Source organism: Falco cherrug, assembly GCF_023634085.1.
Source record: "Falco cherrug isolate bFalChe1 chromosome W unlocalized genomic scaffold, bFalChe1.pri SUPER_W_unloc_1, whole genome shotgun sequence".
NCBI classification, from domain to species: Eukaryota; Metazoa; Chordata; class Aves; order Falconiformes; family Falconidae; genus Falco; species Falco cherrug.
Window position 1 is genome coordinate 1,209,380 of NW_026599288.1, and position 17,325 is coordinate 1,226,704.

A 17,325-nucleotide genomic window follows, 5' to 3' on the forward strand; every position below is an offset into this window, starting at 1 on the left:
AGTAAGAGAAGATAAATCAGGTATTGCCATTTACCCATCTCCTATTCATGAATGAGGGAATATTTGGCTATATAGAATAATGCTAATAAGATTTAAATATATCACTATCCTGTGCAATACATAAGCTTTACTGAAGGCAGAAGTTTCAAGATATTCAGAAAAGCATATCTATATTCAATTTTTATATCTACAAAGATATAGATGCTGATTAAACATGAAAATATATTACTGTATATATAAATAATGAAGTTAGGCAGATTTAAAAGAGGGACTGACACACACTTCACAGTATCAATCAACCACTACCTGATGTCACTAGGAAAAAACTTACCTTGTTAATCAACAGTTATTTTCCATGGGCTTTCTTAAAATTTTCTGTAAAGCCATTCATACTAACAATTATCAGAGGCAAGATTCAGGATTAATCAAACTTATCTGGCATGATAATTCCTATGTTCCCATGAAAAATTATAATTTCTGTATTGATAAATCAATGGGGTTTCCAGTTTCCATATATGACTTTTCCTAACATTCTCATTTGAAAGCATACCCTAAAGACATTTTTTAGTCACTATAGTTCTAGTATGTACTTGCAATGACACCCTTCAACAAATTAACTACACCATTGCTTTTAAGTATTAATTGCTTAAAAGAAATACACAAAATAGTGGAAAATATGAGCTAAAAGGATAATAATCTTCTGTTATGACAAACAACAAGTAACAATAAATTGAAAAAAAACCCAAAACACAATAGATCTAGGCTTATACACATAGCAACACTGAGATTTTTAAGTCCTCTCCCTGAACACATTACATGTGATAAATAATATACAAAATATATAAAGAATTTTGTGCTTACTTACAGAAGATATTTAGCAAGCAAAAAGCCAGTAGCAATCACTGCTTGGTGTCCCATATCCCTGTCATTCAATGTATTTATTTATTTTTTCTAGCAATAATCTTATTTTCAGTAACACTGAGATGTCATCTATATTAATTACAAAATCTATATAGAGCCTGACTATGGGGTCTATTGTATCATTAAGGCATGAGAAAAGAATAACAGGCAATTTTTGAGAAAGGAATCTCTCTGTGTTATTAACTTTCAATGTCATAAATACAGCTCAACAATTAAAAGGCTCAAAAAATTCAAATTATACCAGTGATTTCTGTGCCAAGGTCCACCCAGAATGTAACTGTGAATCATCAGTGCCTGGAAAAATTATAGAATAAAATCCTGGCCTTGCTGACATCAGGGAGTTTTGCCATTGTCCTGGTTGCTGGACCAAACTTCAGAGCTATCAGAAGAGACTCAGACATTCCAAAAAATGAATTGACAAATTTCCTCTCACTCTAGTCAAGTATGAAATTAAAAATCACTAACTCCATTCTGTTTTCTTAGTCAGTATTTTAAGTCCATTAATTTCCATTATTTATAAAGGAACATTTCCATAAAGAACTTTTTCAGAAAGTACTTATTTGTTAATCTGATTTATTAGTACTTGGGGAAGTAAATGGGGAATTATCTTGAGAAGGACTTCTGCCAAATCTATGTTCTATTTATAAATTATTTTTTAAATGAAAGACTTTGGTAAGCCCAGCCAAGGAGGTATGATGCAATACAATCTCCATGCTCTAATGGCTCTTCTCAGACAAGAACACTAAAACCTTGTCCAGTCATCATATGAAGAAGTTCTTGTCTATGCAAATTTTAAGGGGCTAGTACTATCTGGATTGTTCTTCACATATTCTGTTTTATATTTAAGAATTCCTGGCAAAATGCCTTGTAGTCAGCCAGGGTATTCCAGTTCGGTTAACTAAGCCATTAAAACCAAAGCCATATTAGCTGTAAGCCTTATTTCATACTTACAATTCTGTTATGCCCCACAGTGGGAGCTGAAATAGCAGATTATCTCTTCTAATGCTGCTACTTACTATTGCCTGTCCTTATATAGATTTTGCCAAGTTAAGCTCGGAGTTTACAGATCCAGTAGCCTTTGACCATACTTCTGTCCATGCCTGTACAGGCATAAGCACAGCCCTTGGGCAAAGATAACATTGTCCAATTCTGTCACTTCAAGGGTCTTAAAACTTGAAGATGCACAAGTCCAACACAACTAATTTCATCTAAACCACAAAGTTATAATACTGAAAAAAGTTTGTTATAGTAAGCCATTCAGCAAACCCGATACCCTCTCTCTCATTTGAGACAGGAGAAAAAGTTCCTTGATATTACAATTACTGTGGTAGAATTTGTGTGACTTTTGGTTAATTCATACTAAGAAGTAAGTTAAAGAAAGCTAAGGCTATGAATTGGATACTGTTTCATTTATAAATGTCTACTTTATTTCAATTGTCTTCTAAAAGACATCTTAAGGAAAAAAAATAAAATTTAAAATATGTGTAAGTTTGGCTGTAAAACCCTGTGGAGTGGCTGGAAGACAACAGATATATTAGGAGCAATCCAGACCAAGTAACTTTGTTGTAATAGCAGACCGAGTTGGCTGCAGCTCTAACAAGCTGCAGGTGTTGTGAAGGACATATGCAAGGCCAAGGGAGACAAAGAAACTGTGTATTCACAGAGAGATAAGAGAGTTGGACAGAAAGATGAGAAAAAACAGGATGCCTGCACAAGGGGGTCGCAGTGTGTGGGCACCACACCGGGACCAATCATAGGGGAGGTGGAAGCGTGTGAACGAGTAGTTTTAACCTATCACCTTGTACATAACAAAGCATGCGTAGCGTGTGTATTTTTAGCTGGGGGTATAAATTGGTGTGGGTCTATTAATAGCATCTGTAGAGTATAAATTGCTGTGTATCCCTTAATAAAGTGGCACTAACTTGATCACATTGGTCGTATAAGTTGTGTCCAAGCCTTCTGCGTCAACAATACCCAAACATATAAGTTGAGCACAGTGTAAGAAACAAGCCTTTTTAAATATTTAATTAACAACATCTTTACAAGTTCATAAAAATCAATTGAACCGGAATAGATGTTTTGTGTTTATCACCAATATTTTATTGTAACTGGTAACTTGCACACTTTAGAAGAAAAAAAAGAAAACAAAGTTCACTATATATAGCCTTTGTACCAGCTACTTGACTATACACAAGGCATAATGATCATAACACATCCTAGTCTCCATAATTGTGCACAGACACCAGACACTGTGAACAATACAGTGAAATAACATCACAAGTCCAGTGATAAGTCAGCATAATACAAAACATATTGATCTACTGCAAATTACATTGTTTTTAAAAAACAAAAATAAGCCTTTATTCAGTAGTAACTTAACCAGAGTCTGGTGTAGAGATTTGTTGTGTATTTATAAGTCTTTTAAGGGAAGCAACCTCTGCAGATAAGTTTGCTATGCCCAGCTTCAAATACAGGTTCTCTGACTCAGAAACATTAAAGATACTGTCTTTTATTTCAACAACTTCAGTTTTGCAACCACTCTGAATTCTTACATTGAGTTCCTTTTGATGCCAGAGTTCTGGTTTGAGAGGCCAGTCTTGGATATTAGTCACTTGAACTGAGAAAGGAGTGCAAGAAGAATGCACCAATTCTTGTGCAGTGTGTGTTTCAAGCTCAACATGTCTTTTTGATGACATATCAATAGGTGATGATAGTTTTTGTGCAGCATCATAGTCATTATCTACTGCTTCCACTTTAACTTGCATGGCTTTGGCTTTAATTCGAAGCTTGTGAGGCAAAGCTGAAGAATTCACTTCTGGAACTTTAACTGTTGCACAAATATTTTTATGTTCAACTGGGGAATGGATTGGACCCTTAGGAACCTGCTGCTCATCTTCTCCATCAGATGACTTTCCAACTGCAGCGTCATCAGTTTCTGAAGTTCTGGGGGAATTACTGGAGGACCTCTTGACTTGAAACAGAGGAGAAGGTAAGTACATGTTAAAGGTAGTTCCCACGTAGTGTGAATATATGGATGCTTTATGTGAACTTCTGTCATCTCTTGGCTCTCTCTCTAATTCCATGGGCTCTTGTTTTATAATTTGGAACTTCTTTTCAGGACTTCTGCAGTTGTTTTGCATACAACTGGATTGAGTATGCTCTACTGATGATATTTCAGACATATCAGACATAGAGCTTTGAGGAGAATGTTTAATAACAGAAATACAACTGCTATCAACTATAGATGGTTCATGTTCATCCACAAATGAGTTAATATTTGATTTGGAACTCTGATAATCTTGAAAATACACAGCTGTTGAGCTACTGAGTTTCTGTATCTCTTGGGCATAGGCTGCAGAAGTAATTAAACCAAACTTCAGCTTCAAAGCAAGCAACTCTGCCTTCAAAGTGGCATTCTCCTCTCCCAGTGCAATTAGTTTGTTTTCTAAGACAAGGTCATTCAGTCGTCGTTTTTCACGAGATCTTTTAGCAGCTTCATTATTTTTCCGCCTTTTCTCCCAATACATAGCATCTTTCTTTTCATCTGGAATGAATTTTCGCTTTCTCCGGCAAGCCGAAGATTTGCTTTTTCCACTACTTGCTTCAGTGAGAAGTATCTCTTCATTTGTAGACAATTCTTCAGACACTTCTGCTGAAGTAGACTTAAGTACCATGACTTTGTCCACATTGCTACTTGTGTCAACAGGTCCATGTTCCTTTTTAAGGGTCTGCATTTTTCTCAGCTGCATCAGAAACAATTTGTAATAGATCTACAATGAGCATCAGAGCAAACTATTTCCCCAGTACTTCTCATACCACAACTTAATACAGTACTTTGAAATCCACACATATTCTTCCTTTTGCTTCATATTCTCAAACAGAAATGTCTAGATCAGTTTTCTTGGCAGAGGTGATGAGAATCTTCTAAATAACCTTCAATAAATAGAGAATTTGATTACTGTTTAGGAATTGCTGGTTTGGGACATTCAAAAGTAACTTTCAATAAAAAGCTTAGACTAGCATGCATTTGATTCATTAAACCTGCTGCAATATGAAGGAAGCTTGACACTGAAACAACTGATATTCCAAGCTTTACGATACCTAGGTAGCAGATTTGCTTCCAAAACAAATATAATATGATCCAAGGGAAATTAATAAAAACAATTATATATTTGAATTCTGATCTGAAAATAATGTCATAGAACTTTCCATAATATCACTGACTAATTTAAACCTAGCACTTAACACTGTGGAATATCAGACGTTGATGAGCAGCAGTGGAAAGTATCTTGTCCTTCCAAATTAAAACATCTCTTCAGAAAAAAGCTGTGGTGCATGATTTGGAAATGCTATATATTTGGGTCCTCTGCAGAATAAAAATAAACTGATTTAGAGAAGCTAGAGTGCTTTCTATTGTCTTAAAATAACAGTTATCCATAAAGTTATTCAACATTTAACTACTGCTTTTGTACCCTATAAATTTATTTTTTTTATATATATATATATATAAAAATGTGTGTGAATGAATGTAGTGTAAGCTTGTAAGTCTACAGCAAATAAGTGAGTATCAAAACAATGGTGGGTTTTCATGCAGCATTCAACTCTGCTTTCAGCCAGAGTACATCAGTAAAGTAGTCAAGACAAAAATGTAAGCCACATGTTTTATGTCAGTCATACTGGTTTGATATTTATGTAATGTATGTAGTTCTAATGCCATTGCTTTAGTCAGCTAACAAAACAATAATAAAGCTCTAGTTATTTCCATATATTTCCTGAATACTTTTATCACGGTAACTGAAATTGCTGCTTTACGAACAGGACTCAAAGCCTTAGTTTGTTAATAGCTCTCCACATGGATCAGCCCAATACTGAGTCTGTAAACAAATTAAATTCCATCTGATGATAATGGTAAAATGTCTTCAATAAAAATGGCCATTTCACTTCACTTGCATTTTATAATTCCACTGGAAAACATCAGTATTCACATGTAAATGAATTAACTGTAATGATTCCTCTGATTATATTTCAAATTCCTATATTTTCCCTTATGATTAATTTTTCAATTGTTTTATCACTCCCTCATAAAGTATTATAAAAGCAACATTTCATTTTACATTAGTAATTATTAAAGATTTTGTTGTTGTTGTTGCTTGATGTTAATGACATTGAGTGCCAATGTAACAGTCTAATAACACTCGACCCTATCAATTACAGATCCAGTCATGCTCCCACAGCAATTTTGCCATTGGCTTCAATAGAAGCAGGACACAATCCCAGATCCAAATAGATTCCATAGAATTCATACTATTTAAGCAAGAAATTACATATGCAGAAATAAGGAAAATTTAATTTATCCATGTTAAAATAGTACATTAAGAATTTGACCCTGGAGACTTGCATATTCAGATCATAATACTTGAAATCTGTCAAAGGGTTGTAACCCAGTCCTTCAATCTTGCCTCTGTTCTTTGTAATTTGTCAGTTCTGCTTTACAATACACACATAGGTGTCCACACATACACATGTTTCTCCAGAGTAACAGCATATTATTATTTGTATTTATCAAAACAATTCACATTATCTCCGAGCTTAATTTTTCAGAATGTATTTTGTAATGAGATATCTAAATTATTTAATTCTGTTGCTCTAATGTTTTGATAGCAATTCTACAAAACTAAATTAAATCCCATTTCAAGCAGTCAGATGCTTTCAAAGAAACTTCACTTTTGTAAAGCTGTGTCTACAAAATTTACCTCAGTCCTTAAAAAAAAAAGGAAAGTAAATGCACTTTTCACTTTTTCACTTCCCATTTTAAAGAAGAACTATGCACTTATCACTGTCTTGTTAATAAACAGCTCAAACTACTATGTAGCAAAGTGCCAAAAAACAACAAAAGCTCACAATGATATGACTGCACATATTTCAAGTTGTTGTTTTTCATGTTCCACATAGGTATCTTTAATTATATTATTGCTAGCATTCTGTCAAAGGTTACGTAATTTAAAAAATTGTTCACATACCAGGGCTGATATAGAACCTACTCATAGATACCCAAACATGACTAGTTTGTACTCTGTAATATGAAAAACTGAAGTATATATTTTGTACTTTCTATCTACAAAGCATTTTTAAAACATTTACTAACTACCTCAAGACTTTTATGAGATACAGAAATATTATTATGCACATACAGGGGAGGAAATTTAGTTTAATTTTAGTTGATGGATACACAGCCTAACTAAACAATGCTTAAACATTTTGGAGGTACTCTACCATTACTGCTTTTCATAGACAAAAAGTATATCATGAAATATTGCACCTTTCAGGTCTATAATAATTAAGAAACCCTCTTTAACTGAGGATGTTAGCTCCAAAGCCCAAACCAACCTCTACTGCAATCATCCAACATACTCTTTCTTGCTTACATCTATGTTCATCTCCAGTGAAATTCTGCTCCTGCTGAAAAAAAAAAATGATGTCAACTCCACTGGAATAGTGATATTATCCCTAGAGATTTATGGGTAAGAGAGTCTAGGCAATGGGGAGCAAATGAAGTTTGGACTTTCTGGAAACACTGGTGTCCTGGATTCTGGTGTCATTTTCTTCTTAGTAGCTAGTACAGTGCTGTGTTTTGGCTATGATGTGAGAACAATGTTGATAATGCACTGATGTTTTTAGTTGTTGCTGGGTGACATTTATACTAAATAAAGGACTTTTCAGTTTCTTGGGCCCTGCCAGCGAGAGGGCTGGAGGGGCACAGGACATTGGGAGGGGACACAGCCAGGACAGGTGACCCAAGCTAGCCAAAGAGGTATTCCATACCATATGACATCATGCTGAGTATATAAACCGGGGGAAGAAGAAGGAAAGGGGGGACATTTGGCATTATGGTGTTTGTCTTCCTGAATAACTGTTATGTCTGAGATGGAGCCCTGCTTTCCTGGGGATGGCCGAACACTCGCCTGCCCATTGGAAGTGGTGAATCAATTCCTTGCTATGCTTTGCTTGTGTGCGTAGCTTTTGCTTTGCTTATTAAATTGTTCTTATCTCAGCCACTGAGTTTTACATTCCTTCCCAATCCTCCTTCCCATCCCTCTGGGTGGGAGGGAGTGAGCAAGCGACTGCATGGTGCTTGGTTGCCAGCCAGGGTTAAACCATAACAGCTGGGTAACTGGATGTTATGCTATTATAGATTATCCAAGGTCAAAGAAGGAACCAAACTTTACAATAGTAATGTTACCACCAATTACTGCTGAATCCATTACAACAACATGGAGAAATACAGAACTATTACTCCTGCATTAGGGTTCCCTTTTCTTACAACTTCATAGGCATTTTAAGTGTTTATGGCTCCAGGATCAACATGTAATTAGATCAGTGGAATACTGATGATGATGCTTCATACTGAAGATGAAGCATTTTTGATAAAATGTTGATTTTTTTGTCTTATGGAAAGAAAATCATGGTAGGTGTCTATACAATATAATTTATGCAAACATCAAGAATCATTAATTTATTAAGACATTTTTCAATAAAATATATATATAATAAAAAAAGCTCATCATGGCACTTGGAATACTACTGCACTTTCATATTACCCAACTCCAAGTTGTATCCAGAAAGCTGATGTCATATGTAATTTATATAAAATATTTTCATTGTTAGGAAAATTAGTTAAGTTACTGTTTATCTTAATAACTACAAATTAACTCATTAGTTTTTTTCGCAAAGGTAAAATACACAAATTACAAAAGCAAATTTATTACTTAGAGAGACCTAAACATATTAAAAATAGCTGTTCCTCAGAAAGGTCAGTCAAGGTTAATGGGTGCAAATTCAACCAATATTTTCTTTAGCTTGCTTAGAAAGTTAGTATAATTCTATCAGATCTGTTCATTTTGTCCAAAGCCAAGAAAAACATTAAATATTTATATAAAGTAATATATAAATTACCTTTGCTTCTCTGAGTTTTAATTATAAATATATATCATGACATTTTACTTAAATATCAAATCACTTAACAGCAGGAAAACCTAGACTGCATAAAGCAATAACTTAATAGTAACAATGTTCTGCAAATAAAATCTCAGTATCTCTAATTTCAAATACTGAAATTCATTATTTTGTGTTATTGTTTTATTTTATTGTTTTCCCCTAATTAAGGGCAACAAAACAAAAATACAAAATAAAAATGTTAATTACTCTGACAGGCAGCTTTCTATTATTGAACTCTTTCACACGGGTACAAATGATGTTGCAATAAAAAGTCTGAGGTCAATCAAGAGACTTCAGAGCCCTGGGAAGAATGCTAAAAACTTCAAAAGCACAGGTAGTGTTTTCCTCAGTACCCCCAATAATGGAGGGAGACTTTGGAAGAAACAGGTATACCCAGGATATCAGCACCTGGGGCTCCAGGACTGGTACCTGCGCCAAAAGTTTGGGTTTTTAAACCATGGAAGAGCCTTCAAGGGACATGATATCCTGAGCCCTGATGTGATCCAACTGTCTTGATAGGGAAAAAACATCTTTGAGCATAAGCTGGCAGGACTGTTTGATAGGGCTTTAAACTAGAATCCATGGGGGAAGGGGATACCAACAGGATTGCAGCAGGTAAGTCAAGGGTTGACATGGAACAACCTGAGGGCGCCAATGCTAATGAGAACATTTACACTGTTCCAGGGAGCATGGAGGGCTCAGGAGTGTATCCGAAACACTTGTACACCAACACACGCAGAATGAGAAACAAACAGGATGAGCTTGAAGCATTAGTCACCTCCCAGAGCTACGATATCATTGGTATTAGGGAGACTTGGTGGAAGGAGCCTCATGATGGAGTGCTGGGGTGGAGGGCTAGAGCCTGTTCAGGAAGGATAGGCAGGGCAGACAAGGTGGAGGAGATGAATTCTGTATACAAGTGAGAAGTTTGGCTGTACAGCTCTTACAGATAGGGATGATGTGGTTGAGAGCCTCTTGGTGAGGATTAGGGGAATGGAAAACAAAGGAGATGTAGCGGGAGTCTACTATTGATCGCCCAGTCAGGATGATAGTACTGATGAGTTATGCTATAGGCAATTAGGAGAAATTTCAGGAACAGAAGCCCTTGTCCTTATGGGAGATTTCAACTTCCCAGACATCAACTTGGGAATACCATACTGCTGTGATAAGCAAGTCTGGGAAATTCTTCAAGTTTGTGGAAGATAACTTCTTATCATAAGTATTCAGTGAGCCAACTAGGAAAGATGCCCTCCTAGACTTGTTGTTTGTGAATAGAGAAGGACTCGTGGGAGGTGTGATGGTAGGTGGCTGTCTTGACCACAGTGATCACAAAATGGCTGAATTTAAAATTTTCACTGTAATGAGAAAAAAGGACAGCAGAGTTGCTACCCTAGTCTTCAGGAGAGCAAACTTTAAGATATTCAGGGAGCTACTTAGTAGAGTACCCAGGGGATCTGTTTTTGAGGGAGCCCATGAGTGCTGGTCAGTCTTTAAGAACCACCTTTTAAAAGCACAGGCAGAGACAATGCCACTGTGTCATAAGTCAAGCAAGCTGGGCAGAAGACCAGCTTGGCTGAACAGGAAACTCTTCATGGAGCAAAAGAGAAAAAAAGAAATTGTATGATATCTGGAAGCAAGGTCAGGCTCCGCAGGAAGATAACAGAGGCATGGTTCATATACGCAGGGAGAAGAAACAAAAGGCCAAAGCTCAAGTAGAGTTGAAACTGGCCAGCGTTGTGTCAGATACCTAACAAGGGCTTTTTTAAGTATGTTAATAGAAAGAGTTGGTCTAAAGAAAACATTGGACCGATACTTGTTGAAGATGGTCACCTGACTAATAGGGATTAAGAAAAAGCAGAGGCAGTCAATGCTTATTTTGCATCAGCCTTTAATATTAAAATGACAGACCTTGGGCTGCCCAGTGGTCCTCCGAGTCGGAGGACCACGACCATGGCAACAGTGACTTTCTATTTGTGGACACTGAAATTGTAAGGGACTAGTTGTATTAGCTGAATGTTCACAACTCCACGGGGCCTGATGGGATTCATCCCAGAGTACCAAAGGAGCTAGCAGATGTTATGGCAGGACCCCTCTCGATCATCTACCAAAGGTCTGGGGAGCCTGGGGAGGTCCCTGCTGACTGGAAGCTAGCCAACATTACTCCAATTTGCAAGAAGGGCATGAGGGAACACCCAGGAAACTAGAGACCTGTTAGTCTAAGCTCACTTCATGGAAAGATTATGGAGAATATCATACTGAGTACTACTGAAAGGCATTTAAAGGACAATGCAATTATCAGGCACAGTCAACATGGGTTCACAAAGGGAAAGTGTGTCTAACTAATTGGATATCCTTCTATGATATGGTCACCTTAGTGGATGAAGTGAAGGCAGTGGATGTAGTTTTTCTGGATTTTAGGAAGGCTTTTGATATTGTCCCTCACAGCATCCTTCTGGACAAGTTGTCCAACTGTGAGATGAGCAGGTACATGATGCACTGGGTGAAGAATTGGCTGAAGGGCAGGGCTCAAAGTGTTGTAGTGAATGGGGCTACATCTGGCTGGTGACCCGTCACCAGCAATGTTCCTCAGGGCTCAATTCTAGGGCCAGTTCTGTTCAATATTTTTATCAGTGATCTGGATGCAGGAGTTGAATGCACCATTAGCAAGTTTGCCAATGATACTGAGGTGGGAGGTGCTGGTGACTCTCTTGAGGGACAAGAGGCCTTGCAGAGGGATCTAGATAGATTAGAGCATTTGGCAATTTTCAATGGCATGAAATTTAACAAGTCGAAATGTTGGATCTGCTCCTGGTATGAAGTAACGCCAGGCACAATTATAAATTTGGGAGAGGAGTGGCTGGAGAGCAGCCCTGCACAAAGGGATCTGGGGGTACTGGTTGACAGCAGGCTCAATAGGAGTCAGCAGCGTGCCCCGGCAGCCAAGAGGGCAAATCACATTCTGGGGTGCATCAAACAGTTATAACCCGCCAGTCCAGAGAGGTGATTATCCCTCTGTATTCAGCATTGCTGCGCCCTCACCTTGAGTACTGTGTGATGTTCTGGGCACTACAATTTAAGAAGGATGTGAAGGTACTTGAATGCATCTAGAGGAGGGCAACTAAGATGGTGAAAAGGCTGGAAGGAGTGTCCTATGAGGAGCGGCTAAGGACTCTGGGCTTGTCTAGTTTGGAGAAAAGGAGACTGAGAGGTGACCTCATTGTTCTCTACAGCTTCCTGAGGAGGGGAGATGGAGCAGGAGGTGCTGATCTCTTCTCCCTGGTGTCCAGTGACAGGATGCATGGGAATGGGTCAAAGCTGCGTCAGGGGAGGTTCAGGCTTGACATTAGGAAGCATTTCTTTACTGAGAAGGGTGTTCAAACACTGGAACAGGCTTCCTAGAGAGGTGGTTGATGCCCCAGGCCTGTCAGCATTTAAGAGGCATTTGGACAATGCCCTTAATAACATGCTTTAACTGTAGTCTTAGAAATGTCAAGTATGGACCAGACCTTCAGCTGATCTAAATTTATATAACCATATGAAAAGGCAGAATTATGTCAGTAAATCCCAGCTGATGCTCTAAACTTGCATCTTATTATATAAAAAAACTTAAGTACAAATATATAAAATAAACAGTGACTGTAAAAAATCTTAATCTCTACCACTCACTGCAAATGAAATGGATAAATAGCAACCTTTAGAGCTCTAATCCTGCAAAATAGTCCAGAGGGGAAAACTACTGTACACACAAAGACTCATTATCTTTATTGAGAGTCCAAGTGTTTGGTTCTAATCAGAAAAGGAGATCTTGCAGGACTGGCATCTATACTGCTAACTGCTGTGAAGACATCTTTATGGCAAAACCTGGTTTATTATTTAAATACTTTGGGGACAGAACTGAAAGCTACACCAATATGTGGCAAGTTACAAAAAAAGGAAAAATATTTTTAAATAAGGATTTATTTCCAACATAAAATAGATTTATGTAATATCTTTTGACCAGATTCAGTCTCAGAGTATGCTAACTTGGGTATGGATCAATTCAACATGGGAATTGGAAAAAAAAGAAAAAAAGTGCAGGATATTTAACAAGGTCCCAATACTAATCCATTTCGGGTATATCTTTAAAACCAAAGCATTTTCAGAAACATTTTTTCTATTACATTTTGAATCCCATCTAAGTATGCCCTTGTTTACACAATCTTATTTGTGACAGTCATCACCATCAGTATTAGACATATATCTTGTCTGAAATTCTTCCCCCCCCAAACACTGTAAAATACTAACACTGAAATCAACTGTCATTTTGTCATAGAATGGGCCACAGGAACTTGTGGGTTTTTTTCCCATTACACATCCTAAGCACATGTATATCTCATAACTGACTGTAATAATCATGACAAGGTTACCTAGAAGAGTCAATTAAGCCAAGGAGTCAGATACATTGCTTAAATGGGTGTAATAAGACTCAATTGTACACATTATTGCATCATAGTGATATTATAACAGCAGCAAGACTGCTGTCTGGAAAAGGAAACTATTGCATAAACATAGTTTGCACAACTATTAAAATAAGTCAATTTAGAACGATCTAGAGGTTTATTTTATTTATGAGCTTTATTTCAAGATAAAAGATTTAAAAAAGCAACAGAGCACTGATATCTTTTCTAGACTGTGCATTCCTTTTATTGCAATAGATTGAATGCACGTATGTTCTACAAGTTTCAGCCAAAGCATGGAAAATACTGTTCCTTCTTAGGATAAGATAAGCTGTGGGAGAGGTCATGACACTATTGTTCATGGGAAGACTCTAAGCTTTTTGACACTTTTCAAATCAGGTCCTTTATAAAATAAATAAATAATTTCCAAAAGAAACTTGAAGCCTTGAACTCAAATTCAAGAAGCTGGGTATTTTGAAAGCTAGTTAACAGTCCTTTAGAGAATGAGTTAAAAATAGACAAAAAATAAGAATGGAAAATAAAGGCAAATAATTTTACAAACTGTTAATACTTCAACAGTCAAATAAAGATGTCTGCAAAGTGAGAACTCATAATGATATATTTGGTAATGCCAATGATCTTCAGTCAGTAATCCTTGATTTGGTTGGATTAAATCAGGTCTTTGGACCAAAACCTGAAGCTTTATTCATTCAAATTTCTTACCTAAGTCAACATTTTAATTGAATAAGGATGAATAAGGTAAAACTAATGTCCATAGCAATATTTTAAACTAGGTTCTGGACTGAATTTACTGAGAACAAAGATGACTCAAAGTAGGTTACATAAGTACTAGTGAACACAATGAAACTGAGTGCAATCATCCAAATATAAGGACAAGGGAAATTTTTTTTTTTAAAAAAAAGTTACTCCAAACAGCTTTACTACAGCAAAAGTGTACCTGACCCCAACAATCAAGTAGCAGAAAAGTTTGAGCATGGTATCAAAAATATCACCATTAAAAAAATATATATTTTTTACTGTTACTACCTACAACAGTTATATTGAACATACCACCATGGTTGCGCTACTAAATTTTCACTTTGGAGAGTTTAGTCAAAAACACAGTAATTTTGATTTTGTCTACTTAGAAGATTGTTTTAGGCAGGCACACACGTACACAAATTGCCACATATTTAAATACAAGTTATCATCAACAACTTTAAATGTAGCCTTCTGTCAAGGGCAGAGCACAAGATGACCCCAGAACATGGGACTTCCAGCCACAGGTTTTTGCCACTGAAATGTTGAAATAACTTGTCAACAACAGAATTGAGCAATAGCCAATTTTCATTGTTTGTGACTTAAGGAGAAATCTTAAATATTCAGATTGGGGGGGGTGTGATTTCTACTGCCTATCTGTGAGCCGTACTCTTCCTATAGTGGCACCCAATCTGTGGCAGCAGGGCACAGCCGAAATCCCGGGGCGGGAGGGGGGGGTGCTCCTGGGCCGCCGAGCGGGCAGTAGGAGGGGATACCTGCCCACGGGGCTCGCTCTGTCTGATTCGCCGACTGAAAGCGGCGGTCAGACATGACATCCGCCCCGCCGCTACCCGCCCTGCGGCCCACCGACGCTCCCACAAAGGGGAGACGGGCGGGAGGGCGGGGCGCGGCGGCAAGGCGCCCCCTACGTGACCAGTGATGCATGGCTCCCGGCCCGCTCTGTTCCAAACAGCCCCGCACCATCACCCCTCCTGACCTCGCAAGCCTCTGCCGCCGTGCTTGCCCCAGCCCCAGAACAGCGGGGCGCGGCAGTGGCCTCAGCCCTCACTCGCTGCCACGCGGACGTTCGAAAGGTCCAGCCCACCGCCATCCCCAGTAGAAGGACACAGCAACCTCCGCGTCCCGCGTTGTGCAAGTGCTCGGGGCGGTCGGAGCCGCCGGGACGCGGGATCGGGACCCCCTCCACGCCCCATACCAGCACTGCTGCGATACTCCCTTCGGTAGCATTCCCCGTGACCCACAGTGCACGCATTCCAGTTGTGATCACGCACCAGCTAACCGAAGATTAGTGCTACCAAGAACATCATACTGACCTACTTCTGCTTTTGTTGTGTGCAACGCTAAAATGCCCGATTTCATGGGACTGGGGTACTCTGCTTCCTGGGCCTGGCGTTACTTCTTCACAGGAGCCCACTGCAGCTGTCAGGACACAGGCAGGTCATCTCACTTCTTCAGCGCTGTTGACATTTTCTTGAATTAATTCCTCTATTAAATTACATGTTCCCCTCTTTTAAAAGGGTGACAAGTAAAAGCCAGTACCAAAGAATTTTTTTAGTGTTTAGGTAAAATATCTTCCTAAAAATACAGCCAAAAGGGCTCTAAAAGCATGGAGTTAAAAATCCAAGCAAATGGCCTTGAACATCTATATGCACAGCTTTGGAGAAAAGACCAGGAATACCACGTGAAGCCACAATTGCTAAGATGTGATTGGGCTAAATATAGATTAACACAAATTTCATTTTAAGGTACACAACACACGGTCAGCAAGCACTGATTACCTCCCCACTTACCCTTTTCTCTACTTTCCTTAATAAATGTACTATAACAAAATCTGTTATATTTTTAAGCGCAATTGTCCCAGTTTCTTTGTAGCAAGGTTATAAAATTGCATAATTAGCTCCCTCTTCCTAGCCTGACTGCCAGCAAATTCTGTGGTTACATAATGCAACATTTCCAGGAACTATTATGCAATTGGTCCCATAGAGTCTGAAAAACAGCAACAAAAGTGACAAAAAAAGGATTAGGCAAACACAGCCTAGCAAAATATGGGGGCTGTGGGACAGACTGCTACCATTAATTCAGTTTGTCCACAAACAACATCCCTCAACACCGTGTGAAAATGGTATCTCTCTGGCGACCTCTGACAGTCCATCGGCACAAAACTCCTATTTTTCTTGTAAACGCACAAAAGGGTTGTAATTAATGACCTAATCCTTAACTCTGCACCGAAATTACCATGGCCTTTCATAATCATGCACACATTGTGCCTACTACTTTCAGGTACCGAGCCTCGGCATCGATACGCCAGCAAAACGTTATACATGCACGCAAACAGCAAACAGCTTTGCACTCACACACGTGCGCCCCCCCCCCCCCCCCCCCCCCCCCCGGCGCCCACACAGGACGCTACTGAGCACGCATTCCTACCTTCAGTGTGGTGCGGTATGCGAAGCATCCCCTGTACCTGACCGAGGCGAGACAGGTAAGGACGGGCAAGCAACAGCGTCCCACTTGTTCGGGTGCAGAGCAAGCCAGAACGAGTGAGGGAACGTGTGGCAACACGAAAGGATGTATGTTAGTAGGTCAGAACTACGCACGAACGCACGTACGCACTTATTTTCATGGCCCGGCAGGCCTGTCAGTCAGCTGCAAGTGACAGCAGCAACACCCTAATTCACGCCAAGCACTTTCGAGGGGTGGCCAATGGAGGCTGCCGGGGAGTGGGACCAGACACCCCGCCCCTTGTGCCGCTGGGGCTGCGTAAGGTACAGTAGGTCTATGTGCTGGGTATTGCATAACACCCCAGGCGAGGGGCAACGCGCGTAAGGGGGGCGGAACAGACATTTACGTAATCGCCCCTGGCGAGCTGGGGCAGCATGGAAGGGGATGTTCTTTCCAACGTTCTGCGAAAGCGATGAGACATGCTGGTGAATTTCCGCTGGGCCAGGACCGCGAAAGGCTCTGTACTCCATAGGGGCCGCAGCGGGCTGCTGTGCGGCTGCGCGTGTGTGCGCGTGCGTGGAGGGGTCCTCTGTCCTTACTCTGAGGAAGATTTATGCAGAGGTTTGAGTGCTGTCGGGTTTATTGTCAGGGAAAATTAATTGAGCTGTAGCTCTCACAGTCTTACCGTTTACTTGGTATATAGTATAATTCTATTGTATCTGACGAGAGTGTAAAAATAAAAATCTCTGAT

The 17,325-nt window shown here is 39.1% G+C and overlaps 1 protein-coding gene across 3 annotated transcripts; it reads right to left on the reverse strand.

Moving 5' to 3' along the window:
- Nucleotides 1-3,037: 3,037 nt before the first annotated feature.
- LOC129734842 (nuclear factor interleukin-3-regulated protein-like) lies at nt 3,038-16,860 on the reverse strand. 3 transcript variants are annotated; one of them, XM_055700152.1, is made up of 3 exons: nt 16,560-16,860; nt 15,446-15,589; nt 3,038-4,854 (listed from the first exon to the last, which is right to left on the reverse strand). In XM_055700152.1, exon 3 carries the CDS (start codon nt 4,668-4,670, stop codon nt 3,297-3,299), a length of 1,374 nt encoding a protein of 457 aa, XP_055556127.1. In that variant the 5' UTR covers nt 4,671-4,854; nt 15,446-15,589; nt 16,560-16,860; the 3' UTR covers nt 3,038-3,296. The 3 variants fall into 3 exon arrangements, with proteins under 3 accessions (XP_055556127.1, XP_055556128.1, XP_055556130.1); XM_055700153.1 differs by lacking the exon at nt 15,446-15,589; XM_055700155.1 differs by lacking the exons at nt 15,446-15,589; nt 16,560-16,860 and adding an exon at nt 7,309-7,379.
- Between the last annotated feature and the right edge of the window lie 465 nt (nt 16,861-17,325).

Bases quoted from the DNA above. Each gene is read 5' to 3' on its own strand.
- LOC129734842 (XM_055700153.1), bottom strand. From the start codon at position 4,670: ATGCAGCTGAGAAAAATGCAGACCCTTAAAAAGGAACATGGACCTGTT.